General features: G+C 41.5%; 1 protein-coding gene across 1 annotated transcript in view; it reads left to right on the top strand.

The window, feature by feature from the left end:
* The window catches only part of SULA (NAD(P)-binding Rossmann-fold superfamily protein), an 84,937-nt gene that overhangs the window by 29,118 nt on the left and 43,348 nt on the right, over positions 1-12,471 (top strand). The window contains exon 2 of the mRNA XM_087680705.1: positions 1,709-1,924. Coding sequence (XP_087536831.1) covers positions 1,709-1,924 — 216 coding nt within the window. The remainder of the gene's footprint in view (positions 1-1,708; positions 1,925-12,471) is intronic.

Below are 12,471 nucleotides of genomic sequence, written 5' to 3' on the forward strand. Positions count from 1 at the left end.
TGTGACTATTGGAGTTGCCACATTTGGAGTCTCTCTCTTTCTTGCTCTTGCTCCATCCACCATAGCTCTCACCTCCACACTCTCTTACTTGATCCTTCTCACCTTTCGAAAAGGATAGGAGGAAGATAAGGCCCTGGAGGTATTACCTTGTGGTATCAACTTGGGAAGTACATTGAGGATGTGAAGTTCAATTGTTTGTGTGGGCCATTCCAAGTCAAAGGAAGTCACAAGGCTACCACTCCTAATCTTGGGTAAAATTATTAACTTACGATCCAAAGCTCTAAGTGTAAGAACCTTAGAGCTCTAATGTATTGCTAAGTAAAATTTCTCTTTAATTATTATCATTTGGCATTCACATTTATCTAAGGTTAAATAATTTATTCACCTTCAATAATCCATTGAACATAGAGTCTAGCCTCTATTCTTATCTTAACAAGCCCTTATAGTTTTTGAAAATTGTAAAGAGTTACTTTATGGTGGTTTATCTTGCCAGATTTCTACATTGACTGATCCAAAGGTGGAGTTTCCACCAAAAGCCATCTAACTAGAGCTTGAATGATGCCAGAGACATTATATAATACACATGATACTAGTACAAAATGGGCCAGTGCTCATGAAAAAAAACTTTTGAACTACAAATTTTGTAAAATTCAAATATTTAAACATTCTTCTTTAAATTTTAAAAGTATGTTGTTAAATATTTCCAATTCACTTTACATTAAAATTTGAAAGTTTGCTATTAAATTTTTGTAAACCATTTTACATTAAATCTTAATTTTTTGTGAAGAAAGAATTTGGCTTGTGCTTTTTCGTGAGTTAGGTCCTTATAATTTCACCAAAGTGTTCTAAAACAAGGTAGTTTGCGAAGGAAAACATGTTGAGAAGTGTTCACAAGAAATATTTTTGGTAGTAAATATAGAAAACTTTATGTCAAATTCTTTTGGGGACAGAGGGGGATTTTGAATTAAATTCCATGTTTTGCCTTTTTGAATAGCTAAAAATTTTGTAATGTTCAAAGTTTTACAAAAAAATTAAGGGGAAATTGTGCGATTCATTTTACATTAAGGTTAGTTACACACCAAGCAAAGATGCTCGCCCACCCTCAACACAACTCATGATTTTGCTAACATATAGATCACACACAAATTCTTCAAAAAAATAAGTCTAGCCTATTGGTTAAGAGCTTATGATTCTCTTGGGATAAGTCTATGGTTTTAACCCTATTAGAAGCATGCTGCTTCTAATAATAATGGTTATTGTATTTTCCTCACTTGGGCATGGCTTTGTCCCTTGGGTGGGGGTTCTCCCTCGTCCACATGTGTTCGTCATGCACATTTTGCGGATCCGATGAAATGTTGACACATCGACGCAATACCCTTGCATTTTGTACTAGGCGCTCCGCGCCTAGACTTGCCCCTGCGCTTCGCGTTGGGGCGGGCACGATTTTTTCGGGCGGGGGCGTGTGTTGGATGCGTGGCACCCGCCCCGCGTTCTCTTTTTCTTCTCGTGGGGGAGGTGGAGGCTGCCACGTGGCACTCTTCCCCCACCTCTCCTTAACTAATAGTATAGATGCTCATTTGGCCATCCGACCCTGCGTGTAACCAGCCTAAATCGTGGTTTCTTGTGAACATTGCCCTTGCGTTTTGTATGCTCATTTGCCTGTCCGACCTTGTGTAACGGGCCTATTATTTGGCTATGCAAACCACAGGGACACGACCGAGGCTGTGGTTTGGTGCCGAGGCAACAGGGTGCCGATAGAAAAGATTATCTCGGTAGCTGCGTCTCCACCACCACTGAAGGAACTGAAGCAGCGGGACAGATATCCCGCCATCGCCGCACCAAACGCCTTGCCATCATGCATCCTCTCTCCTCGGTCCACTGCTTTCTCGACTCTCTCCCCTTTCTCCATTCCGCTTCCACACAGGTCTGCCTCTCTCTTTCTATCCGTCTCCTTTCATTGCTTCCATGCACATTGCAAGCCTCCACTCCGCTGCATGTGAATTTCTCCGTGGTGATTCATATTGCCGCACCGTTTCTTTCCTAAAACGAAATGTATTGTCTGCACGTCCGATTGTTTTGTGGTTTCCATTCGTGCCGGTGTTATAGGCTTTACCATTTCTGGCATCGATAAAGTTGAAAGTGAAGCAAAGCGGATTACCAGCTCGAAGTCAGTATAATGTATCAAGCTTTGAGATTGGATGACAAACTTTGGAAGATTAGAAACAGGAAAAAGAAAGGGAGCGTGTAAGGAAGAGAATTATGAACGAGGAAGAGAGAGGACCTTTTCCTGTGAACATGAAAAGACCTAAACTGATCCATTGAATCCAATACATTACAACTGGTGCTGGAATTCTGGATTCATATACTCCATGTCCAAAGTGGCACATGCGTCCGTTTTCACGATTTCCAGGTGGACATCTTACCTTGTTGAAATTTTTAGCTCTATAAGAACATTGAATAATTTGGCATCTAATGAACACACGGGATGTGCCTTGACAAGAAGGTGCTCGAGACAGTTGCGAAGAGGAACCTGCGTTGAGTAGGGACACTATGGAACACGCACGTGCATTTGTGTCATGCTAGAGAATGAAAAGGTTTTCTCGATTATGTTTGGCAAATCCTAGCGCAAAGTGTACTCAAGGTGATGTTCATCCATCAGTCCTCTTACAACCTAACCCAAGTGAATTAGGTCACGACTAACAAGATCCTCAAGGCTTGAGCAGCATGATTTCAAAACAACCTTGAGTCAATCCCGTAGGGAATGTAGATGATTCCACCAATTGTGCAAGAGATTTTTTTGCTCATTTGATAGGAATGATACATGAGAATTGGTTCCACATCCTCCCAAGTGCAATGGCAATGGTGTGACAGCCTTGTACAACATTGTAATGAGCAAGGGAAGTGGAAGAATTAGAATGCTGAGCAGTGAGAAGAATGGACAGTGAAAGAGAGAACACAAGAACTCAAACAAGGAATAAATCTGCAATATAATCCATAATACAATACAAGAAATGTACCATACAAATGTCACAACCAACAGTGTATCCAAACTTCCTCTCTCCAAGTGGATGGGATCTGATGTAACAAAATGGAGGAGTGGAGTATTTATGGACTCTAGGTTGAGACTTGAGACAAATGAGCTAGCCCGAAATGGGCTGCCCAATACAAGCCTAACAAAGTGCCTAACACCAATGAAATGTACAACAGTAACACCCTCTCTTAGACCATGGTTGGGTAGTATACTAAGATATACAGTGACAGGGAACAATAATTCCCTAGGAACCATCACCATGCCCCATACAACAATGATTTGCTAGAAACCTGTGCTATTATAGTGCATACAACAATGACAAGTGATACTTGAAGAAGGCATTTGAAGTACTCAAATGCACTATTGGAAATACTCCAAGACTCTAGTTTTGAGTTACGACTCCCAGTCTAGAAGACATCTAAAGAAGAAGCACAAGCTTAAGGTGGATTATACTCAAACCTTGACCAGAAAAGCCGAAAATTGTTAGAATAGTGGGCAGCCATGGAAGCAAAGAATTAGTGCTGCAATACATTGCAAGAGCACAAATGATAGTGAAGAACACTGCAAAGAACACGAGAACTCAAAGAGAATGTGCTCAAAAAATGGAATCCATAGACTAAGGCACAAGAACAATACAAGGGCTTGGACATTGAGTCACCGGCAGTGGGCATGGTCTCCCTCACTTCACCAGGTTGCATGCAATCATGCTGAAGGATGAATATCTGTGTGACTGAAATTGGAGGACAGAGTTTGCCTATAAATAGGCAAAAAGCATGCCAAACAATGATGACTAGTCTGTTAGTAGGATTGTCAGCTCGTGTGAGTTTGTGCATTCCAATTGGGCTGGGCACACTAGTCATTATTTAGGCATTATTTTAGTGATTTTTTGTGTGGCGTTTGTGGCATTTTATACTAGTTGGCCAGCATTAAATGCTAGCTGACCAGCTGCCATATTTGGCATATTTTGGGCCTATTTATTATGTGGCTCCTCCTCCTCCTCCCATTTAGGTATCATCATTCTTGAGGTGGCCTTCTTGTTGGAGAGAGGAGCTAGTGCCAATGCCCACACAACCAATGACTCACTATTTTACACGTCATTCTTGTGTTTGGTATATGGATTCCATTTCCCGAGCACATCTCTGAGTTCTCTTCTTTTGCAATGTTCTTCTATTTTCTTTCTCTTGTGTCTTGTGTTTAGTAGCTTATTTCAGCACCTGTCTATGCGTCCATTGTTGTGCCACTTCTGACATGGTATCAAATTGTAGGATCTAGGTTTGTGTTGTAATTTTTTTGCTAATCACAAGTCTTTCTCCCTCCCCCTTGCTGATTAGGCTTGTGTTTTTCAGACCAGCAACTTGTGTTTTCAGCTTGCGCTTGGATTCCAGCCTGCAATTGTCAGTTTGCAACATTAAATGCTCCCTCATCTTGCATTTTTCATCTTCTGCCCCTACCGTGGTTGGGCGATTGTTTATACAAGCTTTTTTTGCTGTTTCCGACAGTTTTTGATTGGTTTTTCTTCATTTTGCAATGGTCGGCCTTCGTTTTTGATCAAATTTTTGGTTACATTGCATATAAACTCTCCTTTTGTGAAGTCTTCATTGTTGGTTTGGCTGTATTCTCTCTCTATATACCTTCTATTCTCCATCTTCTCTTTTTCTCCTCTCTAGATGGCTCCTCCATGTACTTCTATAGATGATAAGTTACATGGACTTGACTGTCTTACATGGAGTGCTGTGATGAAAGCTTGGTTTGTGCAAAGGCAGATTTGGTACATTGTATGTGGAGCTATATCCGGGCCTTAGTGTCCTTTTACTATTCTCGAAGATTTTGATGAGGAACCATGAGGAAGTTGTGATTACATGGGATTTAGACGATACATGTCCATATTTTGCATTGCTTCGGTGTATTTTTAAAGAAGTTCTACCAGTGGTTCCCTCCTGCCGGACATCACCAGCAATATGGTCGAAGCTTCAGTTGTTGTATGAGGCACCTTTCCCCATGTGTGCCGTGATCCTTTATAGACAGCTTCAGCAGATGAAGTTTAAGCCGATGGACACTAGTCAGTCCTTTTTGCACTATGTTACACAGGTACAAGACCAGCTTCAACACATGCAATCTGTCCTTCGCGAGCCACATCTACTGGGAACGGTACCTCTCAAGCTCTCCTCGGAGTTTGATGGAGTAGCCAATGCTTTGCAAGCAAACATCCTCTACACCTATGACCTTTACACATATCCTTGATGTTGCTTGAGCATGAGGTATCCTTGTGTTTACAAGGGAGGCTTTGGTCTCATTATGGAAGTTCCACTGAGGCCTTTATAGCTTTAGAGAGAGGTAATAGGAAGAAGTTGAAGGCCTAGTGTTGTCATTGTGGTTAGAAGGGCCACTTACGAAAGGACTGCAAGGAGTTAGTGGCCTCACGGAAGAAGAAGGAGAAGAAGAAGAAGAAGTCGAATGCAGACTTCTCTAACAAGTCATTCTCTTCCTTAAACTCCGACTCTGATCCTCCGGCCAAGGAGAAGTCCAAGGTGTAGTAGGGATCCATTTCTTCAGATCGAGGAAGGGGCTTCCCCTTCCTCTATTGCTTTCTAGTCTAGGTGATGCGGTTCTCTCACAACTCTTCAATGCTAGAGTAGGAGAGTGAGAGAGTGGTGCGATGGGGCAACTGAGCCGCATCTATACAGGTATATAGATACATGTCAAGGAAACTGCTAGGATTTGCACTGAGGACACACAGAGTGTACGACCATGACAGAAACACAAAGAGACAGACACAGACACAGAGGGAAAAACTCAAACTCTAAACGCAAAACTCAAAACTCAAACATAAACAGAAGAAGGGAGAGATGTCAGAGTGCTGTGATGCGGAAGCGTAGGACAAAGATTGAGAGAGAGTGAACACAAAGAGAACAGAGAGAGAGAAAAGGAGACAGTGTAAATGCAGAAAATCTGCGGTGTAGTACGCTGTATAAGAGTGCAGAAATATCCAAGGGGGCAGAGGAAATATTTGTGTATATATCTGACTTGATGACCTCGATCTTCGTCAGCCCGAGCATAGTCTATCTCAGCCAATAGATCTCAAGATCAGAATCTGAAATACTGAATACTGGAGTGTGCCACGAACTGGGCATAAATAGCCAAAAAATAGGCAATAATTGCACCAGGTCGGCATTAAATGCAGCTGACTGCATTAAAAATTTGTCCGATTGCAGTAAATTGTACGACTGCAGGTGCTGACATGGCGCTTGCTGATGTGGCACTACCATATTCACTGTCAGGAAATGATTGGCTAACACCCCCTCTCAGATTCTGGACGGGTCAAAAGATTGAGGGATCTGGAATGTTGCTGAAGAAGAGCTTGGGGAAGCGCCTTCGTGAACAAATCTGCAAGATTATCCTCCGTCTTGCAGTACTCCATATCAATGGTCCCATCCAGAAGCTTCTCTCGAATGAAGTGATATTGGATCTCAATGTGCTTCGTCTGGACATGGAATATAGGATTCCGCACCAAGGCAATGCAACTCTCATTGTCACATCGCAGAAGAGTAGGACGAGTCTGGGGGTAGCCAAGCTCCTCTAACAATCTCCAAAGCCACATAACCTCACATGTGGTGGAAGACGCAGCCCGATACTCCGCCTCAGTAGAAGAAAGAGCGGCCGTGGGCTGCTTCTTGCTACTTCAAGAGATAACACCTGTACCCAAGGTAAAACACTAGCCTGTAGTAGACCGTCGGTGGTCCACATCGCTAGCCCAATCCGAGTCACTCCAACCTGCAAGAACCAGATCTGAGCATTTGAACCTGCAGGATAAGAAATCCCTAAGTCAGAGGTCCCCCTCAAATATCGAAGAATCCTCAGGGCAGCTTGCCTATGCACCTGTTTGGATTCGGTCATGAACCGTGCCAAAAGACCCACAGCAAAACAAAGATCAACACGAGTGTTAAGAAGCCAAATCAAGGATCCAATCAACTGACGGTAGCTTGAAGCATCATCTGAGTGTGAAGTGGCCTTCCAATTCGGATCCATAGGAATAGTAATGGGCCGACAAGTCTCCATCTCAAAAGTCACCAAGAGCTTCTGAATGTACCTCTGCTGAGAGATGAAAATTCCCCTCTGAGACTGATAAATCTCGTGACCCAAGAAGAAATGAAGAAGCCCCAAATCCGTCATCTCGAATGCCTGATGTAAAGCTGTCTTGGTCTCTCGGACCTCTTCTGCATGATCTCCTATCAGAATCAAATCATCAACATATAACACAAACAACACATGACCAACCTCGAAAGTGTGCACATAAAGCTACGGATTGGCCTTAGAGCGCTGATATCCCAACTTCGACTGAAGAAGCGAGTCAATCTTCTCGTTCCATGCACGCGGAGCTTGTTTGAGGCCATACAATGTCTTCTTCAACCTGTAAACTTTCCCATCCGAGGATCCAAAGCTAGGAGGCTGCTCAACATAGATCTCCTCCTGCAAGTCACCATTAAGAAAGGCCGACTTCACATCCAACTGATAAACATGCCATCTTCTATGGCCAGCCAAGGCAAGAACAGCTCGAATAGTCGCCATATGAGCAGTGGGGGCAAAAGCATCATGGAAATCAATGCCTGGGCGCTGAGCAAAACCTTTAGCAATAAGGCGAGCCTTGTGCTTTGTAAACGCCCCGAACAACGTAGTATGCTTAACAATTATGATATTCGCTTGTTTTCGAGATTTAATATAAAAGAGAATGAACACTTAAAGCTGAAAATGAAAATTACTCACAAAATTACAGCCATAAAAATGTAAAAGTAATGGAGACAAGATTGAGGGTTGAAGATGGGCAACCCCCCCCGAAGGAATGTATTTCTGCTCAACCCAAGTCCCTTAGGGAAGAGCTCAGTTACAATCAACCTGAGAGTGAGTCTCACAAGATCATGCAAAGATGTACAAACACACACGCATTATCTATTATGCAATGATAAGAACTGATTTCTTTACAGTATGAGAGAAGAAAAAGGGGAAATCAGCCTTCTCCATCGTTGAACAGTAGTACATGGATAGGGCTTGCTTCTTGTTGCTAAAATGGAAGAAAGAGCTTGAAAAGGAGGTGCTGTAATGAATTTACAGGCTTGCTGTCCTGTAAAACAGCAGTGATAGAAGAGGGAATATGAAGGAATTTGATAATGGAGAAGTAGGGGATGATGATGGGGATGGATGGGGCCAGTTTCTGGCTATCTGTGGGTGCTGTACATGAGTTTACAGCAAAGAAAAATGATGCTGAATGAAGAAAAACGAGCTCTTATTTATAGGAGAGGGAAGAGCTAGTACAAAAGGGGAAAGTGGAGTAGCACAAGACAAGTGTCCAGCCACATGTCATGAGATGTGACAAGTGGTGGGACAATTGGAAACTTGTGTGACAAGTGTCTTGACACTTGTCTCTTCTCTATGGCCTTCCTTTTTGGGTTGAATATTGTCAAGAATAGAAACAACCAAATTTAGTAAGCACTGTCAGAGTATAGAACTTACTATTTTTAGAATGACATCCCTATTTTTTAGGACTAATATTTTTAGACTAATTCGAGGCTCCTAAAATTTAGGGATCTCCTAAAATTTAGGGACCGCCCCAATATGGGTGTCATATGAAAGCTTTTTCCGTGTACATCGCAAAAATGGTATCTGAATCTTCATGTGACTTTCCTACGCAAATAAATGTTCATTTCAAGCTTTCAGCCCACACATGCACATTATACAAGCTTTTCATGATCATGCCATCTTGTTGATTGTAACTGTCTGTTCTGGTGGATCTAGCCCACACTTCAAGGCATCAATCCTTTTTGTGTGCGAGTCTAACCCTGATATGCATGAGTTCTAGTTACAGGTGCCCAATCGGGCCATATAGGTGGAAGTGTGAACTATCTTTTCTTTACCCACCGCGTGGATCCACCATAACCTGTGACCACTCATCAGTGGCCAGCTCCAATGCACTTTTCTTTATATCTAATTAGTGCAATGGAAATAAATTTAATAAATCATTATATAGACAAATTAATGAAAAAGGATACAAATTCTGTTTCTATAGAGTTGTGACAGCCCTCTGGCTTTTATTCAGCTGTCCTCAGCTGAAAAGCTTCTTGATATGGCTGAAGAATGTTTGGGTAATCCTTAATGAATTTTTCATCTACCCACTGTGCATCTGTTGTGGGTAGATTCTTGAATTTTAGTAAGAATTTTCGTGTCACAAGGCCACTTCTCGTGGTTCGATCCTTGAGAAACAAAATCTTTTCAGGTTCCAAGAGTTGCGCTGTTTCTTCAACTTCTGGGGGATCTTCAGTAATGGGTTCCTTTGGTTCTGGTCCTATGTAAGGTTTTTGCAAACTTACATGAAAAGCATTATGTATTTTCCAATGAGTAGGAAGCTCAAGTCGATAAGAAACTTCATTTATTTTCTCAATCACTTTGAAGGGTCCAAAGTATCTACTGGAGAGCTTTGGAAAAGATGAATTTTGACCAGAACCTTGTTTGAGCCTGCTTTTATCAAACTTTAGCAAGACATATTGACCTTTTTCAAAAGTCAAAGGTCTTCTTCGTTTATCTGCTTGCTTCTTTTGTCGCTCTTGGGCAACTTTGATAGTGGCTCGAACTTGATCCATTGCGGTTTTTAAATCTGAAGCAAACTCATCAGCAGCAAAAATCTTATCTTTAGTGCGAATAATTGGAGGAGGAATCACTTTACCCTGTACTATTTCATTTGGAGCTTTCCCTGTGGATGAGTGCACTGTATTGTTGTAAGCAAACTCCAATAATGGAAGATATTCCTCCCATTGTGACTTATGTTCACTAACATAAGCTTTCAACATATCCAAAAGAGTGAGATTCATCACCTCTGTTTGGCCGTCAGTTTGAGGATGAAAAGCTGAGGAGAACTTTAAAGTGGTTCCCAAATTCTCAAATAAAGCACGCCAAAAGTTACTTGTGAATTTGGAGTCTCTATCTGAAATGATCTCAGAAGGCATACCATGTAATCTGAAGATATGTTGAATGAAAAGTCTTGCAGCTTGTGCAGATTTCAATGTTTTATGACATGGAATAAAATGTGATTGTTTGTTGAATCTATCAATTATGACCCAAATCATATCATGACCTTGAGGTGTTCTTGGAATACCTGAGATGAAATCCATTGTGATAGATTCCCATGGATCTTTGGGCACTGGAAGAGGTTGCAACAATCCTGGAATCTTCTGCCTATCATATTTGGATTTTTGGCATACCAGACAAGCCTCAATGAAGTTATGTGTATCTCTCCGTAATGTTGGCCAATAAAAGTAGCGCTCAATTGCACTTAGAGTGGCTGCCCTCCCTCTATGCCCTGCATAAGGGGGTTCATGACTTTCTTTAAGCACCTTTTGTCGAACAGGAAGAGTGACACAAAGGCGATTGTTCATGAGAAGGTAACCGTCTTTGATGGAATAATCTGGATGAGAACCTCCTTGCTGTAAATTTGACCAAATTGCTGCAAAATCAGTATCTTCATCATAAGTATTCTTCATCGTTTGAAAATTTTCATGATGAGCCACTGTAATAGTTGCAATGCGAGGCACTCTAGAAAGTGCATCAGCAACTACATTTTGTTTCCCTGGAGTGTACATAATTTGAAAATGAAACATAGACAAGAAATTTTCCCATCTTGCATGTTTCTCCTGCAAATGCTTTTGAGTCTTGAAATACTTCAAGCTTTGATGATCAGTTTTAATAAGGAATTCATTGCCTAAAAGATAATGTTTCCATATCTTTAAAGCATGAACCACCGCTAAGAGCTCCTTTTCATAAATGTCATACCTTTTCTCCACATCATTTAGACGGTGGCTTTCAAAGGATACGGCATGGCCTTCTTGATTTAGCACTGCACCAATACAATCACCGCAAGCATCTGCTTCCAGCACAAATGGTTTTACCAGATCTGGAATGATAAGAACAGGTCCAGAAGTAAGAGCTGTTTTCAGCCTTGTGAAGGCTGCCTTCTCTTTTTCCTTCCATTGGAAAGAGATCTTCTTCTTTGTAAGGTCATGAAGTGGAGAAGCCATAAGTGCAAAATGCTTGATGAAGCGGCGGTAATAAGAGCATAAGCCAAGAAACGATCGCACCTCATGTACATCATGAAGATGAGGCCATTCTTGGATTATCGTGATCTTTTTAGGATCCATCTGAATCCCTTCAGAAGAGATGACATGCCCAAGGTAATTTATTTTATGCATGAAAAATTCACTCTTTTTACCATTTACCAAGAGTTGATTTTGTTGAAGTAATTGTAGAACAATTTCCAAGTGTTGATGATGCTCCTCTTCATTCTTGCTAAAGACAAGAATATCATCAAAGAAAGTACCAACATATTGTCGATGCTCTCTAAAGATGCGCTCCATCATTCGATTAAAGGTGGTTGGTGCATTGGTTAATCCGAAAGGAATCACCAAGAATTCATAAAGACCGTATGAAGTGCGGAAAGCAGTTTTTTGTACATCTTGTGGTATTACCCTAATTTGATGATAACCACTCTTTAGATCAATGTGGCTGAAAACCTTTGAGCCTCCTAGACGATCCAAAATGTCGTCAATTCTGGGAATAGGAAACCGATTCTTCACAGTGATTTTGTTGAGGGCTCGATAATCAATGCGCATCCTGAATGTGCCATCTTTCTTTTGAACAAGAAGAACTGGTGAACAAAATGGTGAGCTACTTGGCCTAATTAGCCCACGGTCGAGTAGGTCTTTGACTTGCTTTCTGATTTCTTCTTGTTGAGGACGGCTCACACGGTATGGTGCTATATTAGGAGGAGAACTGCCCGGAATAATATCAATATGATGGTCTTCTGGCCTTTCTGGGGGAAGCTGATAAGGAAGATCTTCCAAAAAACAATCTTTATACTTTTCCAAGAGCTGAAGTCGCTCTTGGTTTTCAGCATTCATATTATCTTTTACATCAGTGACATAAAGCAGACAACATTGAACACAATTCTTAATTGCTCTAGAGACTTGCATATGGCTTACCATAGGTATGGTGTCTCCAGAAACTCCAGCTTGGATCTTGTACTTCTTGCCTTTGTTGGTGAGTTCTACCTTCTTTTTCTGAGAGAAGATGGTTGAATCTACTCTATGATTCCAGGGCATGCCAAGAATCACATCGCAACCATCAAGGTCTCCGATATAGAAGGTATCTTCGTCACTGTAGCCTTGAATTTGAAACTTGAGCTTGCCAATGTAGGGTATCACAGTCTTCACTGTGTCGCCTTCATCAGCATTTAAAGCTTGGCGAACTTCTGCCGGAGTGTCCATCTCTTCATTCTTTAATCCAAGCTCTTTAGCTAATTGCAAGGAAATGATATTTTCATTCGCCCCAAGATCTATCAAGAATAGTGCTTGCTTACCTTGCAACTGTCCCCAAGCTTTTAATAATTTGCGCGTCTTTGG

Source organism: Lygodium microphyllum, chromosome 6 (assembly GCF_053477565.2).
Source record: "Lygodium microphyllum isolate KBCC chromosome 6, Lygodium_microphyllum_v1.1.10, whole genome shotgun sequence".
NCBI lineage: Eukaryota > Viridiplantae > Streptophyta > Polypodiopsida > Schizaeales > Lygodiaceae > Lygodium > Lygodium microphyllum.